Source organism: Papio anubis, chromosome 4, assembly GCF_008728515.1.
Source record: "Papio anubis isolate 15944 chromosome 4, Panubis1.0, whole genome shotgun sequence".
Lineage (NCBI taxonomy): Eukaryota > Metazoa > Chordata > Mammalia > Primates > Cercopithecidae > Papio > Papio anubis.
The window spans coordinates 66,264,812-66,292,392 of NC_044979.1; the positions used below are offsets into that span (position 1 = coordinate 66,264,812).

At 42.2% G+C, this 27,581-nt stretch overlaps 2 protein-coding genes across 9 annotated transcripts in view; one reads left to right on the top strand and one right to left on the bottom strand.

Moving 5' to 3' along the window:
• The window catches only part of DMTF1 (cyclin D binding myb like transcription factor 1), a 44,018-nt gene extending 38,815 nt beyond the window's left edge, over positions 1-5,203 (top strand). For 5 of the 7 annotated variants that reach the window (XM_003896378.4, XM_017956993.3, XM_021936110.2 and 2 more), the window contains 4 exons: positions 2,114-2,269; positions 2,638-3,015; positions 3,568-3,712; positions 3,914-5,203. In XM_003896378.4, the coding sequence (XP_003896427.1) occupies positions 2,114-2,269; positions 2,638-3,015; positions 3,568-3,712; positions 3,914-4,023 (789 nt within the window). In that variant the 3' untranslated portion in view covers positions 4,024-5,203. The remainder of the gene's footprint in view (positions 1-2,113; positions 2,270-2,637; positions 3,016-3,567; positions 3,713-3,913) is intronic. The other 2 variants (XM_021936111.2, XM_021936112.2) reach the window with 2 other exon arrangements.
• TMEM243 (transmembrane protein 243) lies at positions 667-27,358 on the bottom strand. 2 transcript variants are annotated; one of them, XM_031665285.1, is made up of 5 exons: positions 27,300-27,358; positions 26,198-26,491; positions 7,867-7,917; positions 6,836-6,940; positions 667-5,637 (listed from the first exon to the last, which is right to left on the bottom strand). In XM_031665285.1, the coding sequence occupies exons 2-5, from the start codon at positions 26,273-26,275 to the stop codon at positions 5,515-5,517; spliced, it is 357 nt and encodes a 118-aa protein (XP_031521145.1). In that variant the 5' UTR covers positions 26,276-26,491; positions 27,300-27,358; the 3' UTR covers positions 667-5,514. The 2 variants fall into 2 exon arrangements, with proteins under 2 accessions (XP_031521145.1, XP_031521144.1); XM_031665284.1 differs by lacking the exon at positions 27,300-27,358 and adding an exon at positions 27,110-27,289.
• Positions 27,359-27,581: the final 223 nt, after the last annotated feature.

Here is a 27,581-nt window from a genome sequence, read left to right on the forward strand (position 1 = left end):
CCATTTTTATGCATGAGAAAGATCAATTGGTATCACTTTTATAAATCATATAAGCAAATGAAATACAAAAGTCAGAGGCCAAATGAATGGTAGACTAAATCGGACTTCCACTTTTATAATTTTAATCAGCTTTTCTCTCATCTGTATATAAACCAAAATGTTATATATATGAAAATGACAGTGCTAATAAGTATATACATACTGTGGACTTGTACTGAGTTATAATTTATAACCAAAAAGTTCATATTGGTTATTTGAGAAAGTTTGTGGACAAACTAATCATGAGAAATTTAACAACATTCATTCAGTAAACACTGTACTAGCCACTGGGGATACAAAATTTCAAAGTCCCAGTGCTAAGTGGTTTAGCTGCTTTAGAAAGGTAGCTTTAGCTGCTTTGGAAAGGTAGCTGGTTTTTAGCTTCTGAAGAGGTTAAGCAGAGTTATCAAAGGATCCACCTAAGAGAAATGAAAATATCTGTCCAGTAAAAACTTGTACATGAATGTTCATGGCATTAAACAACCAAAATGTCTAGCAACAGAAAAATGAATAAAATGTACAATTGCCATGCAAATATTACTCAGCAACGAAATACTGAAACACAGTACAACACAGATGAACCTTGAAAAATAAGCTAAGTGAAAGAAACCAGACAACACAAGATACCACATAGTACTTGGCTCCCCTTTATTTGAAATGTCCAAAATAGGCAAATTTGTATATCGAAAAGTAGATCAGTGGTTTCCTGCAGCTGAAAGTGTAGGTTGAAAGTGGAGCATGACTGAATGCCCTTTCTAAAACAAACCTATAATTCATATTTCCTTAAGAAAAATTTTATTAAATCAAGATTTACTGTGAAGAACACAGGGTTATTAGTACAAGAGTTTATTCATCCTCTCCCCAGCCAAATCCCAAGAGGATGGCCACCTTTGGAACTTTTACTGGCAGCTTACATAACCTAAGTCAGTCTCCTAATCCAGTGGTCTCTGAAATGGGGATGTGTAAGACAACCATTTGACACAGGTAGAAAACTTTCACCTTTTTAAGCCCATTCCCCTGGTAAACAATATATATACACACCTACATATCTGAGGTATGTGTTCAGGTTTTTAACTTATGGGGTCACCATATTTAGGCTTTCCCTTATTATTAACAGGATAATAGTACTCCAGCTTCAAAAAATTGTCAAAATTAAATGTAGTTTAATATATTAAACATATATATGCATGTAAATATAAAGTATTTAAAATAATGCCTCACCATATGTGATTAATATAGAAAAGAAATTGAGTCCTCACAGAGTTCCAGGCACTTTCATAATCATTTCTAATCCCAAACACTTTCCATGAGAAGTAGCGACCATCTCCACTTTAGCAATAAGGAAAACTATATTTGGGGATTTAGTACCCAGGAGAGTTGTTTTAGCTCAGTCCACAAGACTGAAAAACAGGCTACATGATTTTAACCCCCAGACCTATTTTAAGTGCAAATACTTTTTTAGAATATTAAGATAAACCTAAATCACATTTTTTATATAGAAGCTTATGGTCGTGAAAAGTTTATTGGTCAATAATTTCATTATACTTCCTTTAAAAATTTCAAAAGAAAATGTATTACTTAATAGTTAACTAGCTTTTTCAGATAAACATCTTTTTCCTTCAGCAAAACATTGCTAATTACTATTTTACAGAAAGGGACAGGGTACAGAAAAATTTCCCAGAAGTATACGGTGAAAAAGTGTTCAAGTAAACACTGCTGTTGTGCCTTTTTTTTTTTTTTTTTTTTAACTGGGGGACTGCCAGTTTTTACGTGCTACAAAGAAAGGAAAAAGAGGGTTACTGCACTGGAAACAGTGGCTCATACAACTGTCTTGGTGCCCTGAAACAAATAGCTGAGACCAGACCATAGAAGTACACAGGAGCAAAGAGCAGCCTCTTAAACTTTCAGGCTAGGTAATGACTTAAGACAGTTATGCCCTACATTGTATTACTTGTTCGCAGCTTCACAATGGGTAAGTACATTTGTGTCTAGTAAACTAAACTCAGTCCCTGTTTTTGTATATAAAAGTAGACTTAATCATTGTTAAATTATCTTATTTTTCTTTTTCCTTTAGTCTTTCCATCTACAGCCCACTGGCACTCCAGGCACCTACCTACTTCAAACAAGCTCAAGCCAAGGCCTTCCCCTAACTCTGACTGCTAGTCCCACAGTAACCCTGACAGCTGCTGCTCCTGCTTCTCCTGAACAGATCATTGTTCATGCTTTATCCGTATGTTACATAAATTACTTGATTTTTGAGCACCTGCTATAGACCAGGATTAGTTGATAAGGACCAAAATATAAGGTAGTTATCTAAACAGTTCTTCCCACTGCTGCTATTCCAGGCACAGTGTTATACACCATCACTCTGCCTTCACTGGAGTGTATGTTTCATCCCTTCTCTTTATGTAAGATGGCTATACATTAGAATAGGGACATTAGGAGAGCAAAGGCCCTAGCAAGTAAAGGACAAGGGCTGTAGAAAAATAGTGATAAAAGTATTTACAGTTCCAGAGGTAAGAGATGGGGGAGACAGTGAGGTACCCCCATAAATGTCATTTGATTTACAACTTTAACAGGTTCTTTAATGTTTTATAGCCAGAACATTTGTTGAACACAAGTGATAATGTTACAGTGCAGTGTCACACACCAAGAGTCATCATTCAGACTGTTGCCACAGAGGACATCACTTCTTCCATATCCCAAGCAGAACTGACAGTAGATAGTGATATTCAGTCATCTGATTTTCCTGAGCCTCCAGATGCCCTAGAAGCAGACACTTTCCCAGATGAAATTCATCACCCTAAGATGACTGTGGAGCCATCATTTAATGATGCTCATGTATCCAAATTCAGTGACCAAAATAGCACAGAACTGATGAATAGTGTTATGGTCAGAACAGAAGAAGAAATTTCTGACACCGACCTTAAACAAGAGGAATCACCCTCTGATTTAGCCAGTGCTTATGTTACCGAGGTAAGTTGTACTTAAAGAACAACTCAGTGGGTTCTTGCCTTGAGCCTCAAACCTGCAGTTTGGGAAACTTTTTTTAGACTCATGAAATTAAGCTCAAACCCCTACCTCAGACTTCACAGTGTTGTTGCTGGCAGAAATAGGCAGGCAGAGATCTGTGGCAGTCAGGAAGAATAAGAAAACCATGTTCTATCTTACTATAGTTCCTCACTAAAACTTTTCCCTCTTTACCTACAATACATTGAGAAAGGTTTGTTAGAACCCATAGAAGCATTTTCTTGTGAGTGGTTAGTAATATCATCCTACACTGTAACAGCATTGTTTCTTCTATTATATTCAGCTGACCTATAACTGACCCAGTCCTTGTAAGTTCCTTTTGTTAAAGGTATGTTAGATTGTGAGGTCATCTTTTGTCCCTGTGAGACCTTAACTTTTTATTTTATATTCTGATTTTTAAATGGGTCATGTTTAAGTCTGTTTAACCTACACATGGGATTTTAAGGAAGACTAGTAAGGAATATGAGTCAATCTCTCTTTTCTTTTAATGTTATTTAGGGTTTAGAGTCTCCCACTATAGAAGAACAAGTTGATCAAACAATTGATGATGAAACAATACTTATCGTTCCTTCACCACATGGCTTTATCCAGACATCTGATGTTATAGATACTGAATCTGTCTTGCCTTTGACAACACTAACAGGTACTGTAATATAATACTTACTATGTGCCTGATAAATTTTAGGTGGAAAAATCAGACATTTAATTCAGTTGTTTCAGTCTTTCTTGATCCAATAAGCTACTAGTAGTCTTAAGTTCTACACCGTGGTAGAATACCTTAAATTCTTGACGTGGACTAGAGAATAAATATATACATTTAAAACTAACTGGATACTCATTACAGATCCCATACTCCAACATCATCAGGAAGAATCAAATATCATTGGATCATCCTTGGGCAGTCCTGTTTCAGAAGATTCAAAGGATGTCGAAGATTTGGTAAACTGTCATTAGGATAATTCTTAGAAATAGGCAGTTCAAGCAAAGAAGCCACACTGTTAATTACAACATCTTCAAAGAAATAGGAGCAACCCCCAAGAGGCTTAATTTACCAATTTAAATAGCCACAGTGCTTAAGCCACACATTGTTGCTGCTATGACTTCTTACCTCCTTTAAATACATCATCTGAAGTTGAGTTTTATGACAGTGTGTAGTTGAGTGGAGGCTGGGAGTTTTAAGCATAAATCCCTATGTTTAATGTTACATGGCAATAAGGAATTTCATTCACTTCAGCCACGAAGAAAAGTTTAGAATCACGAAAGCTTAACTGCTGTGGTTTAAAATACAGTTTCTCTAAAGATCAGACATGGCACTGTCTCCTTTCAAGTAAGCCTGGTTGTAGTTCAGATAAGTCATTTCAACATGAGAGCTTACCAGTGATCTTCTGATCTTCAAGAAGACTAAGTTTGAGACTTGACCAGCATACAAGTACAGAGACCTAGGAGGTGGTCTTGTGGTGGTTACGTTTGATTAACCCATTGCTGGCAGTGGGAGCTGATTTAGGCAGGGTAAACAGGAAAGCATTAAAAGAGTTAAAATTCACTACAGGTTTTTTGTTACTTTTAAAGGGAATATGGATAAGCATAGTAACAAAACCCACCAAAATCTAAGCAGTTTTCACCCCCTCAGAAACCACTGTCATTAGTTTACAAAGTTAGCACTTTGAAGTGAAACTAAATGAGGAAGGAAGTAATGTTACCTATCCTTGATACCGTGACCATTTATTACATGTTTTGCAACATAAATTACCCAGAAAATAGTTTGTCATCCACTTTGTTAGGTGGTGGGGTACAATATAACCTCTCATCTCAGGCAATTTTTAAAAAAACAGTATTTGCTTCTATAACAAAAGGAAACAAATCTAAGAGTCATTCCTATACTACAGAAGGGTTAAGGCAAAGGTAGCCTTTTGGGCTTTTTAATGAATATGACCCCTATAGAAAAGTCAAGGGAAAAAAAAAAAACTTGTATAAATTATTTTATTTATTATTGTAATTAGATCTTCACAAAGTTGTCTTTTCACTGTCTGTTTTGTTAATGTGAAATTAAATTGTAGTTATAAGCAAAAGTCGGTTGCCTAGGGAACAACTGTATATTCAGTTTAACAGAAATAAAAGAATATTTGTCTTAAAATGCAAGATTTGTTTGTTACATAGCCTTTTGCCGTGCAATTACATTATAAAAATGTTCATTTCAAAAGTGAAATGTTGTGCTGTTTGAGCTTTAAGGGTTGGAATGTTTAGGTACAACGTCAGCTCCTTAAAGAAAAAGCAAAGTGATCTAGGCTATGTCTCCCTTGCAAGAGGGAATTACATTTACAATTAACATGAAAATCATGTATCAGACTTCTGCAGGAGATTCTTCAGCATACCTTATCCAAAAATTACTCACTGTCCTAATGTATCATTTTGAAGAGTCCTGGTAAGTACTTCTCCTTGGCAGCCTCACCTTCCCACATCATGGAAGTACAGGTTTGCACATATACACAACATGATGATAGAAAATACGATATAGTATATTAGCTTTCTAAATTTTGGTTCTAAGTCTCCTTGTCGATACCAGTAGATCTAAAAAAAGAAGAATTAAAGTTTATAAACAGTTAAAATTTAAAACATAACATTTTTTCTACCAATTTCAAATTTCCCCTAAATGAGACAGACATTCTCCATATTCTGACATCTCTACATTCCTGAGACCAGTGCAGTCAGAATTTAATTCTTACTCTGAGTTTCCACATCCAAGATCATACTTATTCCTACTTTCTCAGTTTACTTTCCTTTATGTTCAAACCTGTATACTCCACCAGGCATCTGGCAAGCTATCCAAGAACATATACCTGGACATACTACTTAACAGGAAAGGAAGACAACATTTAGACTCATATGATTCATACAATTGGTTCAGACTGCAAAATAGGGCTTCCATAGTATATCTGGATTAAGTTAGTTCATTGTTAGTCACTTTAGGCTTCAAGCTAGGGGAACAGGAAAGCTCCCAAAGTGCGATGGGCCAGTCCTTTTTCGGGTCATGGGAGTACATAGCAGGATCAGTGAATTGGAACACTTGGAGATGTCTCCTCTTTAATTTTAACTCAGATAAGCAAATTACTATTATGATTTAAGCCCTATGGAGATCAAAACAATTGTTTTTTCTTTTGATTCTGCCTCTCAAGGAACATGAAACAATGTAGCCAACTAATGAATGATTGAACACTGAGGAGCCACCACCATCTTTGTTTCTTTACCATAAAACAAACATTTGCAGTAAATCAAACATTTTTACAACTCCAGCTTCAGATTTCCCAGGAGGTTTTGGTGTTAATACCTCCACTGTGGGAGACAAACATGTAGATTAAAATAGACTAATTTTGTAATCATTAGAATTCAATCCAGAGTGTGCTATCTCATCCCTTAGCAGTAACTGGCATTTCCCGAAGACTGCTGGTCCTCATATAGTCCTTGAGTGAAGATGAATTAAGTAAATTAAAATATCTGGCCACCTAAGTCTTCCCACTAATTTTTTTTTCTCTTTTTTTTTTTTTTTTTTTTTAGCTATCAAGGGAGTAAGAGTTTCTCTTTGGGGTTACAACTTTGGGATTTAGGAGAAAACTCAGATTTTATTGAGAATTCTAACATACTTTTAGGGGGAGGATGAGGATATAATTAAGAGATACCCTTTTGTATAGACCCAAGGCTGAAAATTTTTGTCCTATGCATTGCAACTTAAACCCTCAAGAACACTGGTTAAATTCTCAACAGTACTTACAAGTATGCAGGCAGTAATACTACTCAAAGAGATGCAGACAGCAAAGAATATATTCAACGGTTTTGGAGGTAGTTGAGGGAAAACAAAAGCACTGATCAGCGTTACCTGTATGAAGAGAAATTATGTAAGGCCTTAATAGTAATTCCAAGACTTGGTAATTACCAACTGGAGTCTAGGCAACAATTACATCTGCCACCAAGTTTGCTTTCTAGAATGTTAGAGTAATTATAAATATGTTTGAGTTTTTAGTACTTCCTCCTTTTCTAACCTTTCCCTTACTTATGAAAGGAGAGAAAACATTAGTAAAACTAGCTGATCCCAAAATAACTTCTTTAACTAAACCTCACTCCCAGAATTAATGATTCTACTAGAAAAAGTTCTAGCCATTTTGTTATTTTAAACATTCCTAGCAAAATGAATATAATCAAAGCCGGTTTTGCTATAACATTATGAAACACACTGAAAGACCTAATACCGTGTAGTTCTGTTTCTAACAGATGCAGCATTATATGCAATGTTTTCATTAAGAAGCCATGGAAAAAACAAATTATCAAATTTAATGAAAATGTGCCAGAAAAATGTCAAACTATGGAAAATGCAGCTTTTAAAAATTTTATTGTGATAGCTCCCACATGTATTTTACAGTATGTATACAGTAAAACTGCTATACACTGTGACCACATCTTTTAAAACTTGACCATAGGGTAATGGATATGTTCTTTAGGAACAAAATTAATAGAAATGGGGAATTATGGTAGATGATGACAGAAGGAAGTGGCTACACTGACGTTTTTACAAATTTACTAGGCAAAACATGGTAAACTCAATTATCTGAAAACCAAGTTGTCTGACTTGTACCATTTCACATATTCAACCTGGGGGTGCGGCGGAATTAAATTAGCTACTCCAATTAGCAATTGCAATTTTGTGGTAATAAAAGCACTTAACTTTTTGGAAAGTTAATTATAATTGATAAAGTTTTCAAAACTTTGGCTAAGAGCCTGGGTGAGGCACAAAATGAGGATACTTACTAGAATCAATAAGGATGTTAAACTGCCAACAACTAAATTGATGATTCGATCCTGAAAGAGAAAAGAATTTTTAAGCCATATGACTTGGATCCATGTTACCTTCAGTATAGTGCAATGCAAGGTGTTGGGATGGTTTACAATAAAGAAACCCAAGATCCAGTCCTTCTCTGAGCTTTACACATAAAACTACCAAACAAAGCAAAGTGTACTGAGTCATGAGAATGGAAAATGTACTTTGGGAAAATGGCCAACTGGGGAAGGTTTCTTGAAGGGACAGAACATTTATACTAGAGTCTTGATTGGGTAGTATCAAATGGGGAAGGGAGGCTTACAAATAATGCTTGTGCTGAGGAGGATAGTATGAGCCAAAGGAAAAGGACAGGCACTACGGGAATGGCCAAGCCAGGGCATTGGTTAAAAGTATCAGGAACCAGACTAGATGTGGAGTACCATGATGTGTCTGGAACTACATTTGTAATACAGCTTAGGTATCCTTGTCTCATCTAAAAATAGATGCTACTGTTAAAAGGGATGGATCCTAGAGTGCCAAAGGCTTGGTACCTGCAGTCTTAAAAGACCATCCAGTCCAGCAGTTTTTCCAAGTTATTTAATAGTGAAAGCCTTCAGTATATAAACAAAATCTTCATTGAATGAAGAGCCTACCTACTGAGCTTTCTTGTCATTCCCATCCCACCCCAACCAACAACAAAGAACATTTGAAAAACTGATCCAATCCTAGTTTTACAGGTTAAAAGTAAATTTAGGCCCAGTGTGGTTAAATTATTTGGTAAGAGTCATATAGCAAGTTAGAAGCAATTTTGAAAACCAGAGATTCCTGAATCCAGGTCACTGGTTAGAAGTAGTTTCAGGTACTACTAAAAATGTAAAGTAAGATAGGTTGCAGAACTACAGATTAAAGTTAGGGTTTAAGCCCTGATTAGGAAACACTAAGGCCAATGAGAATGACATGCAGTCTTATTTCTGAGAAGTCAAAGCTGAGTCTTTAACGAATCAGTCATCTTAAATATTGTTTTGATAAGGTCTGAGCAGAGAACAGCAGGATATGGAACATAGGCTGCCAATAAACAAAACCTCAGAGATGGGAAGGACACAGGAACAGTCACAGAGCAGCAACCGAATTCTCATTTCCAAGTAGTCAGCTTTTAAAGGTAAAAACTCACAGAAGTTAAGAGTCAGGCAAAACTGGGAGGGAAAGAGTATAAGAAAGCCAAGTATTGGATGTGCGTAATCTAACCAAGGACAAATCACAACTCTCCAGACCAAGGCCACTGCAACTGAAAGGTTAAAGAACAAAAGAAACTGGACTCCAGCCACATCCTAACTCCAGAGGACTCGGAAGAGATCTTATCACGACCTCAGCTAGAGAAGCTTACACAGCACACAGAAGCCTGAAGTTAGGACCACCTGTTAGGAAAGGGACCCAGGGACAAGTCACTGATCACTTTTAACTTTTTCCCGCATGGGAGGAATAAGTGTGTTTAACATAAAATATGTAGAGAGACAAAAATCCATGGGAGCCCCACTGTTTTTGAGAAGCAAGAATATCTACTTCTCTCTGAGCTCCCAGGATTTCCAAAACGAAGGACTGCATACCTCACAACAGCTATCCCACCAATAGAAGCCAAGCCAATAAATCACTAATTGCCAAATGACACACAGCAAGTTGCCTACCAGGATCAAAGTAGGAGAAAAATAATGGTAAAAGGATATTAACTATGCCAAGATCATTCACCAATCCTCTCCTTAAAAATTCTGGGATGAAATGGTAATATGACTGTTTCACAGGTAGCAAAACAGGCTCAGGGAAACTGAGAACTTTCCCAAGATCTCAATACAATTAAGTGATAAAGACAAGATTCAATGCCAGACCTCCTTTCTCCATTTATAGTTCTCACCCAAAGAACAAACTAGAATGCTAGTGCTGGTCTAGACAAAGATGGCAAGTGGCAGACAACACCTCAAAAAGCCTATTAGCAAAGTACTAAACTAAGTTGCTTATCTTTCAAGAATGAAAATTTCCTCATAGGTGACTTTGTTCCACATTGTTGAATTTCTCCATATAACTGATTTTAATCATCCTGATGAAAATATAACTAAACTTTAATGAATACATTCCTGCCTGCCTTTTAGATAGTCACTGAACAGAATTCCAACTGATTTTCATGAAAATCAGTTACTGTTATAATGTAGTGATCCCCTCTGGGATTCCCAAGATGGGATGAACTACTATTTATTTAGGACATGGCAGAAGTGTTTCTAGAATATTTTCTTTCTCCAAGCCAAGGCCTTCTGCTATCAACATAACCATGAATTCAGGTATGCAGAGTTAACTTCAGAAGCCCTCCTACTTCTAATGTTCTCTTGTTTTAAACGTGCTACTCAAAGTGTAGTCTATGAACCAGCACATTGGCCTCACCTGAGGGAACTGCAAGAAATGCAGAATCTTAGGCCTCACTGAGACCAACTGAATCAGAATCTGCATTTTAACAGGATCTGGTAATTTGTGTGCACATTTAAAATGGAGAGGCTGTGCTCTAAAGTTTAGTCTAAAATAAGTCATTTTTAAATATTAAGTTCAAATCACAGGGTGGAGCTCCTTCCCTGGGCCTAGAGATTACTTTTCAGGGTTTTAGCAGCTCTTCTAGCTCCCAATCTCCAAAGAGGATAATAGAGAATAATTAAATAGCTAGTTAATTAACACTTCAAAGGACAGTTTGGGGAATAATATGCTCCAAGTTGGAGCTATAGTACATGGAGAAAAGTGAATATTACATTTAAACTTTACTGTTTATGGAATAAATGGAAACTCAGATTATTTCTACTTCTATAGTTAGTCTCTATTAACTCAATTATTTCTCACAGAACTTAGCTGTGTCCCCTCCCTAGTTTTATTTTCACTCTAGTTCTACCTATCATAACTTGTCTCTGCTACCAGAAATTTAAACCTTATACTGTGGCTTATTTTCACTCTACAAGGAAGCTGATCGGACAAAGGATGGCAATTAGCCTGGATCCTTGCCTGCTGAGAGGACAGGATATAGATTTAAAATTTCCTTCCCAGAGACAAAATATTCTGCAACAGGTTTAGAGATAGTCTGAATTCATATATACATGAACATAAAAACAGACACTGTGTGTGCACATACATGTGTATATATACAGTTGAGATTTCACCTATATCACCTCATATAATTCAGATGCAAATACAAAAGTGAATAAAAACATCTCTACCTTCCAGAAGTTTACACTATCCAGAGTTCAGGAGGGCACTAAAAAGACAAAGTGAGCTATCTTTGGCAGTCAGGGAGAGACTAACAGAGAAGTCAAAACCCTAAGGAAGACCAGCAGATGAAAAGGAAAGGAAAGATGGTTCATGAAAGGAACTCCACAAAGACCCATGGGAGAACAAAAGCACTGCCGTTACAAAAACGCAATGGGACAAATGGAGATTGTTGACCCAAGTTTCATGAGAGCTGAGAGGAAAGGAACTGGAATGCAATGCACAGTGAAGAGTCTGGGCCTGACAGATTCATATCTTTGTCTTCCTTTAAAATGAGGAAGGAGAAAAAGATAGAGGTATATGCAACTGGTTTGTATCTGGAATGGTGGAAAGAAACTCTGTAAAGCAAGTAGGGAATATGTTATCTCCATTTACCAACGGGTAACTAGGTTCGAGAAGACTGACTTGCCAAAGGTCACACAGCTAGGTAATGGCAGAAAATCTATCCAATGCTGTTTGCAAAATGCAAGCATAATGAGACGTTCAAAAGGTCTAAGAGTCCTTAAACTAATAAATATGGACCTTAACACAGTCCGGAAACCAAGGTTCTCATCTCATTCTGCCACTAGCTAGCTTCGTAACCTCAAAAGGATTCCTTAACCCATTTGACTCTATCAAAGGAGAAGACTGGGCTAAATGATACCTGGTCCCTTCCAGTTCTTACACTTTATGGTTCTGAATCCCCAGACTGCACTTGGGCCAGAGAAAAAGGACTAATGCCCTAGTGATTAAAAGCCAGAGAACCCCTATACTTGCCTGGTCAGTCATTAGCCAGTATCTTGATACTAGAGAAACTAAAACTCAAATGATCAGGTGGTAACAATGGCCCTGGGAGGAAGCTGGCAATAATATCCCAAATAACCAAAAGCTAGCTGTGCCTGCCCTCAGCTCTTCAGCTCCCTGGAAATATCCTGGTTCTAAACAGTTTGGAATGCTTACAAGCGACATTGTATTCAGCCTTCCATTTCCATGGCAATCTTTTGCCTACTTCCAAAATGAATTTCAAGGACATGTGCTACTATAATAAAACCCTAACCTAACTAACCTAACCGACCATAAAAAGACCAAGACAAAATTTCTAAAAGGCTTTGGGGAATGGGGGGGGGGAAAAAGGCTAAAGAACTTACAAAGGCCAGGTATAGTGGCTCACACTTGTAATCCCAGCACTTTGGGAGGCCAAGGTGGGAGGATCACTTGAGCTTAGGGATTCAAGACCAACCTGGGAAAAATACTGAGACCTTGTATCTACAAAAAAATATAAAAATTATCTGGATTTGATGACACGTAGCTGTAGTCCCAGCTACTTGGGAGGCTGAGGTGGGAAGGTCACTTGAGCCCAGGTGGTGATCTGCACTCTAGCCTGGACAGAATGAGAATCTTATTTTTTAAAAAAAAAAAAATTGTCTAAAAAAACATTTATCATTTAAACTCAAATGTGTGTATGAAGATTCCTGACAGCCAAGTGGGAAGTACAACAGAATTTTAAGTTCTAACTAATAAAAGTAAGCATACTGGATAATTAGAGTCAAAATTCTCCTGGCTCTAAAAAGAATTTGTCCCATGAGTCAGGACAAATCTAGGGACACAGAAAATGCAGATAATTCATACATAATCATTTCTTATATTGGTCCATAAAAAAATCCCAGAGGCATAATGTCAACCCAGTTCCCCAAAAAGTGCTACTCCCAATTTTGACTACTCATCTGTATTCGTTTCCACGCTGCTGATAAAGACATACCCAAAACCGAGTAGTTTGTTAAGAAAAAGAGGTTTAATGGACTCACAGTTCCACATAGCTGAGGTAGCCTCACAATCATGGCTTATGGTGATAAGACACGTCTTACACGGTGGCAGGCAAGAGAGAAAATGAGAGCCAAGCAAAAGAAGAAACTCCTTATAAAATCATCAGATCTTGTGAGACTTATTCACTACCACGAGAACAGTACAAGGGAAACCGCCCCTATGATTCAATCATCTCCCACCTGGTCCCTCCCACAACAAATGGGAATTATGGGAGCTACAATTCAGGATGAGATTTGGGTGGAGACACAGCCAAACCATATAATTTCATCCCTGGCCCCTCCCAAATCTAATGTCCTCACATTTCAAAACCAATCATGCCTTTCCAACAGTCCCTCAAAGTCTTAACTCATTTCAGCATTAACTCAAAAGTTCACAGTCCAAAGTCTCATCTGAGACAAGTCCACCTATGAGCCTGTAACATCAAAAGCAAGTTAGTTACTTCCTAGATACAATGGGGATATGGGCACTGGGTAAACACACACATTCCAAATCAGAAAAACTGGCCAAAACAAAGGGGCTACAGGCCCCATGCAAATCCAAAAACCAGCAGGGCAGTCAATTTTTAAAGCTCCAATGTCTCACATCCAGGTCATGCTGATGCAAGAGGTAGGTTCCCACAGTTTTGGGCAGTTTTGCAGGGTACAGCCTCCCTCCCAGCTGCTTTCACAGGCTGGCCTTGAGTGTCTGCAGCTTTTCCAGGCACATGGAGCAAGTTTCAGTGAATCTACCATTCTGGTGTCTGGAGGATGGTGGCCTTCTCACAGCTCCACTAGGCAATGCCCCATGGGGACTCTGTAGGGGCTTCAACCCCAAATTTCCCTTCTGTGCTGCCCTAGCAGAAGTTCTCCATGAGGGTCCTGCCCCTTCAGCAACCTCTGCCTAGACATCCAGGTGTTTCCATATGTCCTCTGAAATCTAGGCAAAGGTTCCCAGACCTCAATTCTTGACTTCCGTGCATCCACAGACCCAACCCCACATGGAAGTTGCCACGTGCAGCTATGAAGTCATGGCCTGAGCTGTACGTCAGCCCCTTTTAGCCATGGCTAGAGCTGCTGGGACACAGAGCACCAAGTCCCTAAGCTGCATACAGCAGGGGGGCCTGGGCCCAACCCACAAAACCATTTTTTCCTCCTAGAACCTCTAGGCCTGTGATATGAGGGGCTGCCTCAAAGGTCTCTGACATGCCCTGAAGACATTTTCCCCATTGTCTTGGGGATTAACATTTGGCTCCTCATTACTTACGCAAATTTCCACAGCTGACTTAGTTTTCTCATTTTTTCTTTTTCTATTGCATTGTCAGGCTGCACATTTTCCAAACTTTTATGCTCTTGTTTCCCTTTTAAAACTGAATGCTTTTAACAGCACTCAAGTTACCTCTTGAATGCTCTGCTGCTTAGAAATTTCTTCTGCCAGATACCCAAACTCATCTCCCTCAAGTTCAAAGGTCCATAAATCTCTAGGACTGGGGCAAAGTACCATCAGTCTCTTTGCTAAAACATAACAAGAGTCACCTTTACTCCAGTTCCCAACAAGTTCTTCATCTCCATCTGAGACCACCTCAGTGTGAACCTTATTGTCCACATCACTATCAGCATTTTGGTCAAAACCATTCAACAAGTCTCTAGGAAGGAAACTTTCCCACATCTTCCTGTCTTGTGAGCCTTCCAAGTCTCTAGGAAGTTCCAAACTTTTCCTATCTTCTTCTAAGCCCTCCAAACTGTTCCAACCTGTTACCCAGTTCCAAAGTCACTTCCACATTTTCGGGTACCTTTACAGCAGCACCCCACTCCTGGTACCAATTTATGTATTAATCCGTTTTCACACTGCTGATAAAGACATACCTGAGACTGGGTAATTTATAAAGAAAAAGAGGTTTAATGGACTCACAGTTTCAAGTGGCAGAAGGCAAAAGGTACATCTTACACGGTGGCAGGCAAAAAAGAAAATTAGAGCCAAGTGAAAGGAGTTTCCCCTTATAAAATCATCAGATCTCATGAGACTTATTCACTACCATGAGAACAGTATGGGGGAAACTGCCGCCATGATTCAATTATCTCCCACCGGGTCCCTCCCACAGCACGTGGGAATTATGGGAGCTAAAATTCAAGAAGAGATTTGGGTGAGGACACAGCCAAACCATATCATCATCCTTCAGAACTCAACACTATCAACTTCACTGTAAATCCTTTCCGGACACCACCCTGGGCACCTCCCCTCAGAACACCCACATCACTTTGCTCAGTCTTCACACTTAACTGCATCAAAATAAAATGTATTACTTGTGTCCCACACTAAGACTGGCAGTTAACAGTGGGAAAGACAGTCTACAAATAGTCCCCCCTTACCTGCGGGGGATACACTCCAAGACCACCAGTGGATGCCTGAAACTGCAAATAGTACCAAACCCTATACATACTGTTTTTTCAATCAGATAACAGAGATGATTACTAAGTGACTAACGGGCAGGTAGCATCTACTGTGTGGATACACTGGACAAAGGGATGATTCATGTCCCCAGCAGGAGCAGGACAGAGTAAGAGTTAATCACATTACATAAAACAGTGCACAATTTAAAACTTACAAATTATTTCTAAAGTTTTCCATTTAATATTTTTGGACCACGGCTGACCACAGGTAACTGAAGCCTAGAAAAGTGAAGCTGTGGATTAGTAGGAACTACTACACTTCTTTTCCTTCTTGACAGTGTGGCACACTGTAGGCACTCAATGAATGTTGGTGAAACGAAAGACTCAAAGCAGAAGTGGCCAACAGTATTTTCTTTAGAGTGCCTCTCACCAGTAGAGACTATTTATCTAATCCTACCACTTATCTGGGGCCTGGCCTATCGATAGGAACATAATGTGTCTCACTGCTGCAGGGCAGGCATGTAACAGCACCACAGAAGCTGTGGCCTGGTACTGCAGACCAAGAGGTCACGGTTTGTCAGCCACAAAGGTGCAACACGCTAACAGATACCTCCCAGGATAGGTTCTGTTGTTCCCAAAGAAACATCAATGGTAAACTACGGGGATCTCTGAGGTCCAGGTTTTCCTGAGTACAAGCCCAGTTACTTTCTGCTAGGGCAGGACCAAGGACTGATTTATAAGGCATCACAGCTCTGAACTCCAGTTGACAAATTAATCCTTCGACAATGCTCCCCAACACTCCCAGAGAGGCGCAAGGCAAAACAGAGAAAAGTCCTTGCAGAAAAGCAAAAGCCTAGATGGACAATGCCATGAAGACATTCCCTTCTACATTCTTGAGGGAGAAGGCAGGGTAGAGGGTGGAAGAAGACTCAGAACTCCATTTTTGGTGTTACTTCCAAACTTTCTATGTGATTCCACAAAAGTCTTTCTCCTCAGACAGCATCGCAGGGAGTCCTATAGACCCACATCCCTTACCAGGTGTTCAATCCTATTTCCAGGTTAGACCTCACACCTCCAAGTGTCCTCCTCTGTCAGACATCCTACCCCTGGAAGCTGGCGCAGTGGGGGAGGGAGCGCGCGGGTGGGGGTGCGGGAGGGAGCGCGGGGGGGGGGGGGGGGAGAGAGTGCACAGAGGGGGAAGGAGCGTGTAGAGGGCGAGAGTGAGAGTGAGAGTGATAGTGAGACAAAGAGTGACAGACAGACAGTGAAAGAGAGACACAGCGAGAGTGAGAGTGAGTGAGAGAGAATGAGGGAGTGAGAATTAGAGAGAGAATGAGAGTGAGAATGAGAGAGGGGGGGGAAAGCGGGGAAAGGAGCGGGAGAAGAGGGAGAGAGTGGGGAGAGGGGGGAGAGAGTGGGGAGAGGAGGGAGAGAGACTGGGGAGAAGAGGGAGACAGACTGGGGAGAAGAGGGAGACAGAGTGGGGAGAAGAGGAAGAGAGAGTGGGGAGAAGAGGGAGAGAGAGTGGGGAGAAGAGGGAGAGAGAGTGGGGATGAAGCAGGGAACTGCCACACACGTTTAAACCATTTGATCTCAGGAGAACTCGCTCATGAGACAGCATTGCGGGATGGTGCTAAACCATTAGAAATTGCCCCCATGACCCGATCACCTCCCTCCCAGCCCCTCAACATGTGGAGATTACAATTTGACATGAGATTTGGGTAAGGACACAGCCAAACCTTATCATTCAGCCCGTGGGCCCTCTGAAACTTCATGTCCTCCTCACATTTCAAAACCAATCATGCCTTCCCAACAGTCCCCCCAAAGTCTTAACTCACTCCAGCATTAACCTAAAAGTCTAAGTCCAAAGTCTCATCTGAGACAAGGCAAGTCCCTTCCACCTATGAGCCTGTAAAATCAAAGACAAGTTAGTTACTTCCAAGATACAATGGGGGTACAGGCATTGGGTAAACAGACCCATTCCGAAAGGGAGAAATCAGCCAAAACGAAGGGGCTACTGGTCCCATACAAGTCTAAAACCCAGTAGGGCAGTCATTAAATCTTAAAGCTCCAAAATAACCTCCTTTGGCTCTGTGTCTCACATCTAGGCTGCACTAATGCAAGGATTGGGCTCCTAAGGCCTTGAGCAGGTCCACCCCTGTGGTTCTGCAGAGTACAGCCCCCAAAGCTGCTTTCACAGGCTGGAGTTGAGTGTCTGTGGCTTTTCCAGGCTTACAGTGCAATGCATGAGGGCTCCCCCTTGCAGCAGACTTCTGGACATCCAAGTATTTCCATACATCCTCTGAAATCTAGGCAGAGGCTCCCAAACTCCTGCCTCTGTGCACCCACAGACCCAACACCACATGGAAGCCACTAAGGTTTGGGGCTTGCACCCTCTTAAACAACAGCTCAAGGTATATCTTGGACCCTTTTAGCCACAGCTGGAGCTGGAACAACTATGACTCAGGGCACTGGGGCCCAGGACCTGACCCACAAAACCATTTTTCCCTCACAGGCCTCTGGGCCTGTAGCATGGGGGTTGCTATGAAGCTCTCTGAAATTCCCTGGAGACTTTTCCCCATTGTCTTAGCTATTAACATTCAGCTCCTCAACTGCATCCCCTTAGAGGGCCTGAGAAAGAGCAGCCCGACCCTCAGTTTGGTCTAGGAACAACACCTCCTGGCACTCAATCCCATTTTATACTCATTGCTTACCCTCCCCTACCCATGCTTTCCTCAGGTCATTGAAGACAGTGATTATCTTCTCCTGGGATGGGAAAGAGCAAGGCAACACATTCAGCATGTATTAAATGCCCAAAGGGTGCTACTTCCTACCATTGTTTACCTGGACTGAGTGATTCAGGCCCTTGAGCCACATCCTACAATTTTGCCTCCAAAGTTCTGCGTTTCTCAAGCAAACTTAAGGGTCCCAACACCATAAATAAAAGTTTGATTCTCAGAAATGACTTTGCTTCTCTTCTTCCAAATCACAGCAGACAACTACTCGCCATGAAAGCTGTGGAAGTGGCCTAGTCAGAAGCCTTAGGGGCCAGGAAAAAACATACTGAGAGGATGCAAAATGTGGGAGAAGGTTTATTTTGAGACCAGCTGAATAAAGAAACCTAAGGTCCTGTGTCCAGGGATTTAATTTGGGTCCCTCAGAGCAGCATGGCTCTGCCTGTACAGGAGCTTCCTCTCGTACTGTCACTGGAGACAACCAGAGGTACAGCAGCCACACAGGCGGAAAGCAAGGAGACATTTTGTCTCACTGGCTAAACCTAGGACGCAGTGAATTACGACCCGTATATTCTGAGACTTCCCAAAGCAACACCAGACTTTGAACAGTGCCAAGAGCACGGGAGGTGCAAGAGAAAGCATTTATGAGAATTCAGGCACACCCACCCTTTACAACTTTTACACTCGATTCTCTCCCAAACGCATGACTTCCACTGCTAGATGTGGACCTGTATTTAAGTTACAACTTTTAAGCCTTAGTTTTCATATTTGTACAACGTCTACCATGTAGGGTTGTAATGAGGATTGGAGGAGAATACATAGCCCCTACAAGAGAGTATCTGGCATTCAGTAGACGGTCAGTAAATGACAGCTAATACAGTATTTGCACTATTTATACTATGTCTAAGGGGGAATCTTACCAATAAGAGATCAGACTCCTCAGAGCTGAGAGAGAGCTGAGCTGGCCTAACACCCTGGCCCCAATTTCTATGGCAGCCCCAGTTTCAAATGCATTCCACCATTCTCACAGGGACACTGAGGTTTATCCACCCACATGTCTCTTCAGCAACTCAGAAACTATGGTCACTATACCCATACACAGCCTATGAGCCAACCATAAGAAAAAAGTGACTCAATTCAGTAAGCACAGGATATTACCAAAGACCAGCAAAAATCACATCCAGAGAAAACTCAGTAGACCATCAGCTTCCGAGAGGCCACACCTCAGTTTAAGTTTTTTAAATACAATATTGTATTTACTACTGGCCTCTGCTATATACAGCTTAGCAGAAAGAAAAAGAGAAAAATGACTTTAATTGTATGAGAGCTTGAAGCATCACTTCCTGTTTTGATATCTAGCATATCCAGGTTCCTAACCACTCCCTGCCTTCTACTGTGAGCTCAGAATGTCCCAAGAATGTAGGTTAGTTTTTGATAATGCTAAATTCTCACTTTGCTTAAAACTTAATATACATGAAATCAAGAACTTGGTAAGCCATTGTCCCTAGGGCTAAAAAGGCTACAAAAATGAGGAAACTGGCACCTACCATTTAAGAAGAGCTTATTCTCTAGTTAGGAGGCAAGACCTACATGAGTGCCTCACAGCACGAGGAGTAAGTGCCAGGGGGCATCTTTGACAGCCAGGCTCACAGAAGGAAAGTGAGAAGAGACTGGATTACAAGGAAGGTTCTAAAGTGGGGAATCAGGCTGAGCAGAATTCAGATATTTAGAGAAGAGAGGACACAGCAGAAAGGAGAACGGCATTTGTGAAGAGCAAGGAGGCAGCTAAAGGAAAGGGATCCATGGAGAGGCATTAGCCTGGACTGGGCTTACACAGAGCAAAGGTAAGGCCAATGCATCTCAACCCTTTCTATGCACCAGCATCCCCAGGACCTTCCAGAAATACCAGTGCCTGTGCCCCACACCCAGAGATTCCAGTCCACTGGTCTAGGGGTGGAAGAGAGAAAACCACATAGAGTACTAAAGAAAAAGTGATGGCATTTATTTTTCCTAATTACTTTTCTAGCACACACAAAAAAAAGGCAAAGTTGTTTTGACAGGCTGAATGAGAAGAGAGGAGATAACTGTTTCACCTTTGGGTGACTAACCCTCCTTTGAGAGAAACAGCTGCTTGGATGATCAACTAGAAGCTCTGTCTAGAGGAAATACACTAAAGCCTGCACTCCTCAGAGAACAGCATTGGTAGCTCTAAGACAGAGGAAGGGGCTGCTGGCACAGACCCAGCTATCTTAATCATAGCTTTATTATTTTTCTCTTCTTTCCGTTTTTTAAAATTATTCTATTACCATCCCTACTGAGCCTTGTTCTTAAATAAGCAACAACAAAAATGGCATGAAGTGGCAACTCTAATCTTACATGATTATTTGCAGAGGCCAAATGCTCCAAGTTTGAATAGCTTGACTAACACTAATCATAAAAAGCCCTTGCTTTTCACCATTTTTGCTTGCTTTTTTTTTTTTACTGGGGGGAGGGGGATAAAGGAAGATACTTTTGTCTTTGGAACCAAAGATCTGAGCCTCAGAGCCCACTAACTTGCCCCCTCCACAGAGGGCCTCCCTCTCACTATGGTATCTGCTGAGGAATTCAGTGTATGTACCTTCTCCCCAAATCATTGATTTTATATATCACATCCAAGAAGAATAAAGGAGCAGGAACTGTCACCACCCTTCTTAGAGGATGAATCACTTATTTTGTAATCAGTGACCACCCATAGAGTGGGCTGATCTAGAAACTGGTTTGCACTACATGGCACCAAGTGGACAGTGTTCATCCTTTTCCTATTTGCCCTAGCTATAGGATGCTGCTTTGCTTTCTCCAGAGAGAACATTCTCTCCCTCTCCTCCTAGGTTCACCAGTCTAGACTGACTGAAACTGATTTCAGATGATTCCACAGCCAGCTAACAAGTCGAGATCAAGACTCACAAGCCCTCAGAATAATTTAGTGCCCTTCTAACACTAGACAGTGGGAAAGACTGTCCAAACTGTGTGTTGTACTAAAGCAAACTTTTAAAGGTAGTCGTGGGCAGAAGAGGGAAGAAAATCTCCAGGTTTCAGTTTACCCTAGGGGACAGGATGGGAGGGAAAAGCAGAGGAAGGCAATTCACTGAACCATGTTTCCCAAACTGTATTCTGTAGAAACTTATCTAGTGAATGCTCCTAGGGAGCCAGAGGCAAGAACTGGGTAAGGCATTGTACTAGGGTTAAAGAGGCCACGCCACCTACACTGTTTAGGAGGTACTACTCACGTACCCTCACCAACTAGAGTCACAATGAAAACTGGCATATTAAAGCTTCCAAAGTCCCACAATAAAGAAAAATGTTTCACAAACTTGGCTATGGAACCACCATAACTAACATTTCAGCTGCTTTAAAACTAAGCTGTCTGAAATGGTTGGGTATCCCTTATCCAAAATGTTTGGGACCAGAAGCTTCTCTGATTTCAGAATTTTTTGCAGGCTTTGGAATATTTACATATACATAATGAGATCTTGGGTGGGACACAAGTCTAAGCACAAAATTTGTTTCATATACATCTTATACACATAGCCTGGAAGACAAGTTTTATACAATATCTTTAAAAATTTTGTGCATGAAATAAAGTTTGTGTTAAGTACTTTTGTGTGGAAATTCCCACTTGTAGCATCAAGTCAGTGCTCAAAAAGTTTTGGATTTTGGAGCATTTCGGATTTTGGATTTGGGACATCAGCCTGTACTAGCCACACGTGGTTACTGAGCATCTGAAACACAGCTAGTGTGAATTCAGATGAGCTGTTAATATAAAATACATACTGGATTTCAAAGACTTCATACAAAAAAATTGCAAAAGTATCTGTTTGTTTTTTGTTTGAGATAGTCTCGTTCTGTCACCCAGGCTGGAGTTCAGTGGTGCGAGCCTGCAGCTAGGACCACAGGTGGGTGCCACCACACCCAGCTAATTTTTTGTGTGTGTGTGACAGGATCTCATTTCGTTGGCCAGGCTGGTTTCAAAAGCCTGGGCTCAAGTGATTCTCCCACCTCAGCCTCCCAAAGTGATGGGATATACAGGTCTGAGCCACCGTGTCTAGTTAAATGTTAATATTGATTATATGTTGAAATGATAGTATTAATATTTTGGAAATAAGGGGTTACATAAAATTATTAATATTTCACTTGTTTGATACTTTTTCATACGGCTACTAAGAAATGTAAATTACATATATGGCTGCTCACATAATATTTCTACTGGATAGCACTCTTTTAGAAAATGCTAAGCCATAACACAGGCTTGGAAACTTCAGATATTTCTTATCATCTTGGTGTCTGTGCCATACTTTTCACCTGAAAGAGAAGTACTATGGCACAAAACTTGGGAATGGTTTAAAAAAGATGTAAAAAGCATCTGGGCATTCAAACTAGGATTCGTAAGATAGCCAACCTAACATGAAAATTCCATAGGTATCAAGGAATGAGGTCTATGTTTCTTACAAAAGATGAACACCTTTCCTTTTTTGTCAATAATCCCTAGGATGGGCACGATGGCTCACGCCTATAAACCCACCACTTTGAGAGGCCAAGTTGGGAGGATCGCCTGAGGCCACAAGTTTGAGACCAGCCTGAGCAATACAGGAAGCCCCATCTCTGCAACAAATTAAAGTTAGGGCCCGGCACAGTGGCTCACACCTGTAATCCCAGCACTTTGGGAAGCCGAGGCGGGCGGATCATGAGGTCAGGAGATGGAGATCATCTTGGCTAACATAATGAAACCCCGTCTCTACTAAAAATACAAAAAAATTAGCCGGGCGTGGTGGCAGATGCCTATAGTCCCAGCTACTTGGGAGGCTGAGGCAGAAGAATGGTGTGAACCTGGGAGGCAGAGCTTGCAGTGAGCCAAGATTACACCACTGCACTCCAGCCTGGGCGACAGAGAGACACTCCGTCTCAAAAAAAAAAAAAAAAATATATATATATATATATATATATATATTAGCCAGCCTTGGTAGAAGGCACCTATAGTCCCAGCTACTCAGAAGCTCAAGTGGGAAAATCACTTGAGCCCAGGAGGTCAGGACTGCAGTGAGCCATGGTCATGCCACTGCACTCCAATCTGAGTGACAAAGTGAGACCCTGCCTCAAAGACAAAAATAGTCCCTCAGATATTTATGGAACAATAGAGAACTGTTTCACTTTGCCCTTCTCTCCATGATTACACCTATAAAGCTATTCCTAAATAGGAATAACTTAGAAGGAATAATTTTCATGCTAAAGATTGAATAAATCTGGGATTTCAGTAACCAAAATCACTATGTGCACCCGACATACATAAAGGCAAAAGTTCCGTCAGAGATTCCCCAAGAGGGTGCTGCTCAAGGCCAAATTAGTTATATATTAATAGTCATTGTTGTGTAATAGATCTCATTATCTCTCACTCACCTCAGGACTTGGGGCAAACTACTTCAACCCCTATTTTCTGTGAAAGGGCAACAGGTATGCAGATGTCTGGAGTGCTTTGAGAAGCAAAAACTGCCTAATTAAGTTACTACTGACCTCACTATTCAACTCATGAAAGGGAGTTGGTGAAGCATTACCAGAGGAAACTGCTTGTATGACTGAACACAACCCCCTCTGAGGGTTCCACTTCCTTAGTTGTATAACAGAAAAAAGAACACCCATCTCACAAAGGAACTTGATGATTAAACAAGGGAAAGCTGAATGCCCACCATGTTGCCTGGCACTGAGGAAACAAAAACATATTCCAGACTTTTCTCTGCTCTTTGAGCTTCAGTTCTCTTTGCCTTAGAGTTTGCACCTAAAGTTGAGAGGCTATATGGATGTGTCAGTCCTCATAAAGCAAGTAAGATTACAAAATGCACAGGAAACCACCTGTCAGAGTAGGACAGGAACTGGGCTTTTATTCTTTCTCGATGTTCTCAGAAATGGCAGTTCACTAACAGCAAGTTTCCACTGTGTAGTGGCTATTTTGTCGTTTCCTGGCATGTAAAACAGCAAGCTGGAGACACCCACACACAAGAGCAAGTGATGGGTTTCTCAGTGTCCCCAGGACCCTGCTCTAGCAGTTGCTGTCCTCTGTGGAAATGGCTCCACTGTAATGAGTCCTATCCTTTCACTATTGAGGCTCCATTCCTGGGCCTTACCCTCCTCAGGCCCTCAAATCTTCATTTGCTGTGAACACATATGGAGGCCTCTCCTCTCTCAGATGTGGCATCTCCATTTATAAGATACATGTTTTCTTCCACCCTCAGACCAGGGATCTCTCTCCCTTCTCCATTCTGTAGAATTTCTCTATGTCCAATCACCCTGTCAACTTCACAGAGGGGGCTAAAGGGAGAAATTTTGAGAGATCAAGAATTAATAAATATTAACTTTTTTCTCTGAATAGCTGCAGCTATTATTACAATGCCCTAAAGTTTCCTAAATAATCCCAGTGTGATATATTCTCATAGTAAGTATGCAATAAAAGATACATTTGGAAAAGTAAAGTTCTTGAATGGGTTTCAAATGGATCATGGGCAATAGGAAACTTAAATCACTGGATGTTTTCGCCCAAGCTGTTCAGAAAACATCAATATTTCTAACTGTCTGCATAAATGGCCAAGTCCACTACCAAGTCATCTACCTCTATAATTACAAGAGAGATGGGTTAAAAGAGGTCAGAGGTCTGGATCTCCCAGAACCCCAATCTATTGCTGAAGCATGTTGGGGAGGCACTCTCTTACCTCTTGGGAGAGGGGGGAAAATTTCCCATACAAAAGCAACCAGTTCTCGTCTGTACCCCCAACATGTCCCTGTCGTAGCACAGATCCAACCACATCTCATTTGCCTACATTTTTTTCCCCACCTGACAGGGTTCCTTGGCTCCCCAGGGCCAAGTACATAATGCTCAATAACGTTTGCCTAAGATGGAACATCTACTGGAGGAGGTATGTGTCTCAAACCAGGAGCACTGTGGGCTGGGATTACACCAAGCCACAAGATGAACAAGGTGCATCTTCCTGGAGATCGAGTTTAAATTGCTTTCATATTACAACATTTTGAGAGCAGAACGTAAAATCCAAGTGGAGTTTAAAAAATAAAGTAGTCCTGTGGCAGCCTCATAGCTTCCAAATTCAGGGCTATTCCCCAGACTGCCAGGTGTACCAGTTCCCTATCCTGTCTGCTGGAGGGCTCCTGCCAAAACTAAAAAAACCGGAAGCTCTGGACTCTACATGTGCATTACCTTTCGAGAGCTGAAAGCACTTTACCAGAGGTCAAAGATCACCAGTGCCACTGTTTTTTTTCCCCTTCTTTTAAGCCAGTCAAGTGAAGCAGGGAGATTGCAGAAGGAACAAAGAAATCTGTAACCAGCTATGATCAATTAGTTGTCAACACCACTGCACTGAGACCAGCCAACCAATGCCACTTTTAGGTGAAAAAATAAACCAGGCAGATCTTGCCCAAACTACTCAGAAAGTTAATGCTGACGATAGAAAAAGATCTCTCCTCAATTGTTGGCCCAGGACATCACATAATTAATCCTTTTTAAAAGGTGTTATACATTTTAAAGCCTAGAATAATGTACGATAGCCCGTTTGGGTTCAGGGCCCCTTTGATCACTTCCTGGAATGCAGGCCATCATTCAAGAACCCCTCATCTCAAGCCTCTCCCCTTTCCTTGCTTGACTGCTTCACTGCTCAGCAATGAACCCTTAACAGTTCTATGTAAACAGGAATCATGAAGCACCCCTTCTCGGCTCTCTTAGGAAGCTTTGGGCACACACCTGAAGCCTCTGGAGGGTCAGTCCTCCTGCTGCAGGTGCAGCTGTACAACCACTAAATCAACCTCCCCCCTCCGTAGGGGCTTCCGCACTCCCCAGAAGGGCTTCCAACAACCCCGACCTTTCTGAACTTTTCTCCACTCCAGCCTTCAACGCTCTTGGCCAACCACGTGTCCCAAAGCAGGCAACGACTGACTGGCCGGGCAAACATCTTGAGAGGGAAGCGGTATTGCAGAACCAGCTTCCTCCCTAACAGTGCTTTTAGGAGCAGCAGCAGGACCCAGCCAGGACTCGGCGGGAGGGCAGGCCGCAGACACACCCCCCATCCCAGTCTGGAAACACAATCCGCACTCACCTTGGCGGACGTCTCCCCAAACAGAGGTCTGTTGTCCAGGCCACTGGTGCCATAGGTCCTAGTAGCAAAGTCCTCCATTTTGGGGTTTCTTCACTTTCCCCAAGCCACTTAAAAGCAAGCCAGCATGACTTCCCGAGATCTCAAGTCCACGACAGCAAGCCTCCTCCTCACGGCTCCCGCATAGCCGAACCCGAGTGGTCAGGGAAGTGCTGGCGCCGGCAATGGGTCGGGGGCTCACACGCGGGGAACGCTGCCGCTCCGCCCCGGCCCCACGCACCTCCTCATCTTGAGCAGCTGCCGCAGGAAGTGAAAGGAAACAAACACTGCGTGGCGGACTCTCGGCGGGACGCCCCCGCCCGGGCAGCTCCCACTTCCTCAAATCTCGGCCTTCGGCGCCCCCGCGGCAGCGCCGCCCGTCGCTCGCCCCCGGCTGCGGTTAGCAAAGCAAATCGCAGTCCCCTCGCCCCGGGAGTGACTCCCACGCCTCGCTCCCCATTTTTTACACAATAATTTCCCATGTTTTCCCAATTTTCTACAGTGAACACGTATTCCTTCATGTTCGAGGGAGAAAAAGTTTTCTTGGAAGAATGCATTGAGAATCCCTTTTCTAGCCCTCTGCGCCTCGCCCGCTACGTTCCCCAGCGGCGGGAGGAGTGAAGTTGTAGGAGCACAGCCCAGCGCTCCGCACACCCCTCCCGCAGGGCGGCGGGTTCAGGTCGCTGCTCGGGCCGAGCCAAGCAACTTGGATCCCCTCTCAGGTGTTGCTTCTACCCCACGGCCGGCGTGCTCCCCGCACCTCCCGCCGCTGCTCTCCCCGCGCTCTCTGCCAGAACCGCAGGAGTACGGTCAGGGCACAGAGACAGGGAGAATCTCGGCTCGGCCCTGCCCAGATTGGCCCCGCACCCGCCAAACCTCGGCATCCCCTAGGCGCTCGCACACTGGGGGGCTCTGGCCGCGCCGGAGAGAGCGGGCCCTGGGTCCACACCCCCGCCGGGATCCGGTGCCGCGGCCCGGGGTCGCGGGCCCGATGCGTGGGGGAGGAATAGACCTTCCGCGCTGGCGGAGGACGGGCGCGCGGTCCGGGCGCAGCGCTGCGGATCACCTCTCGGGTCCTTCTCGGATCCCCCGACCCGGACCCGCGGCCTCCGTCGCAAGTCGGCCCGCCCAGGTCGCGTCACAACCGAGGCAGCCAATCCCGCGGGCCGAGGCGCGGCATTGGCTGCGGAGCTTTATTTCTAGAGGTGCCAGCTTAGTCCCCTTAGGGCGGCCAATCTCTGCGGCTGGACGTTTCTCAGCTCCTTAGCCCTTAGTAATTAGTGTCCATGCGATCCACGTGGGCAAAGCACATTTTTGCAGATAGCCTTGCACCTGGCTGAAAGCATCT

What these genes read in the sequence shown, in the direction of transcription:
- TMEM243 (XM_031665285.1), bottom strand. Translation starts at nt 26,275, where the DNA reads ATGGAGGACTTTGCTACTAGGACCTATGGCACCAGTGGCCTGGACAAC. An exon ending in TAACATCCTTATTGATTCTA is followed by an intron (nt 6,941 to 7,866) that starts GTAAGTATCCTC and finishes CTCTTCATACAG; the next exon opens with GTAACGCTGATCAGTGCTTT. An exon ending in GTATTACTGCCTGCATACTT is followed by an intron (nt 5,638 to 6,835) that starts GTAAGTACTGTT and finishes TTCTTTTTTTAG; the next exon opens with ATCTACTGGTATCGACAAGG.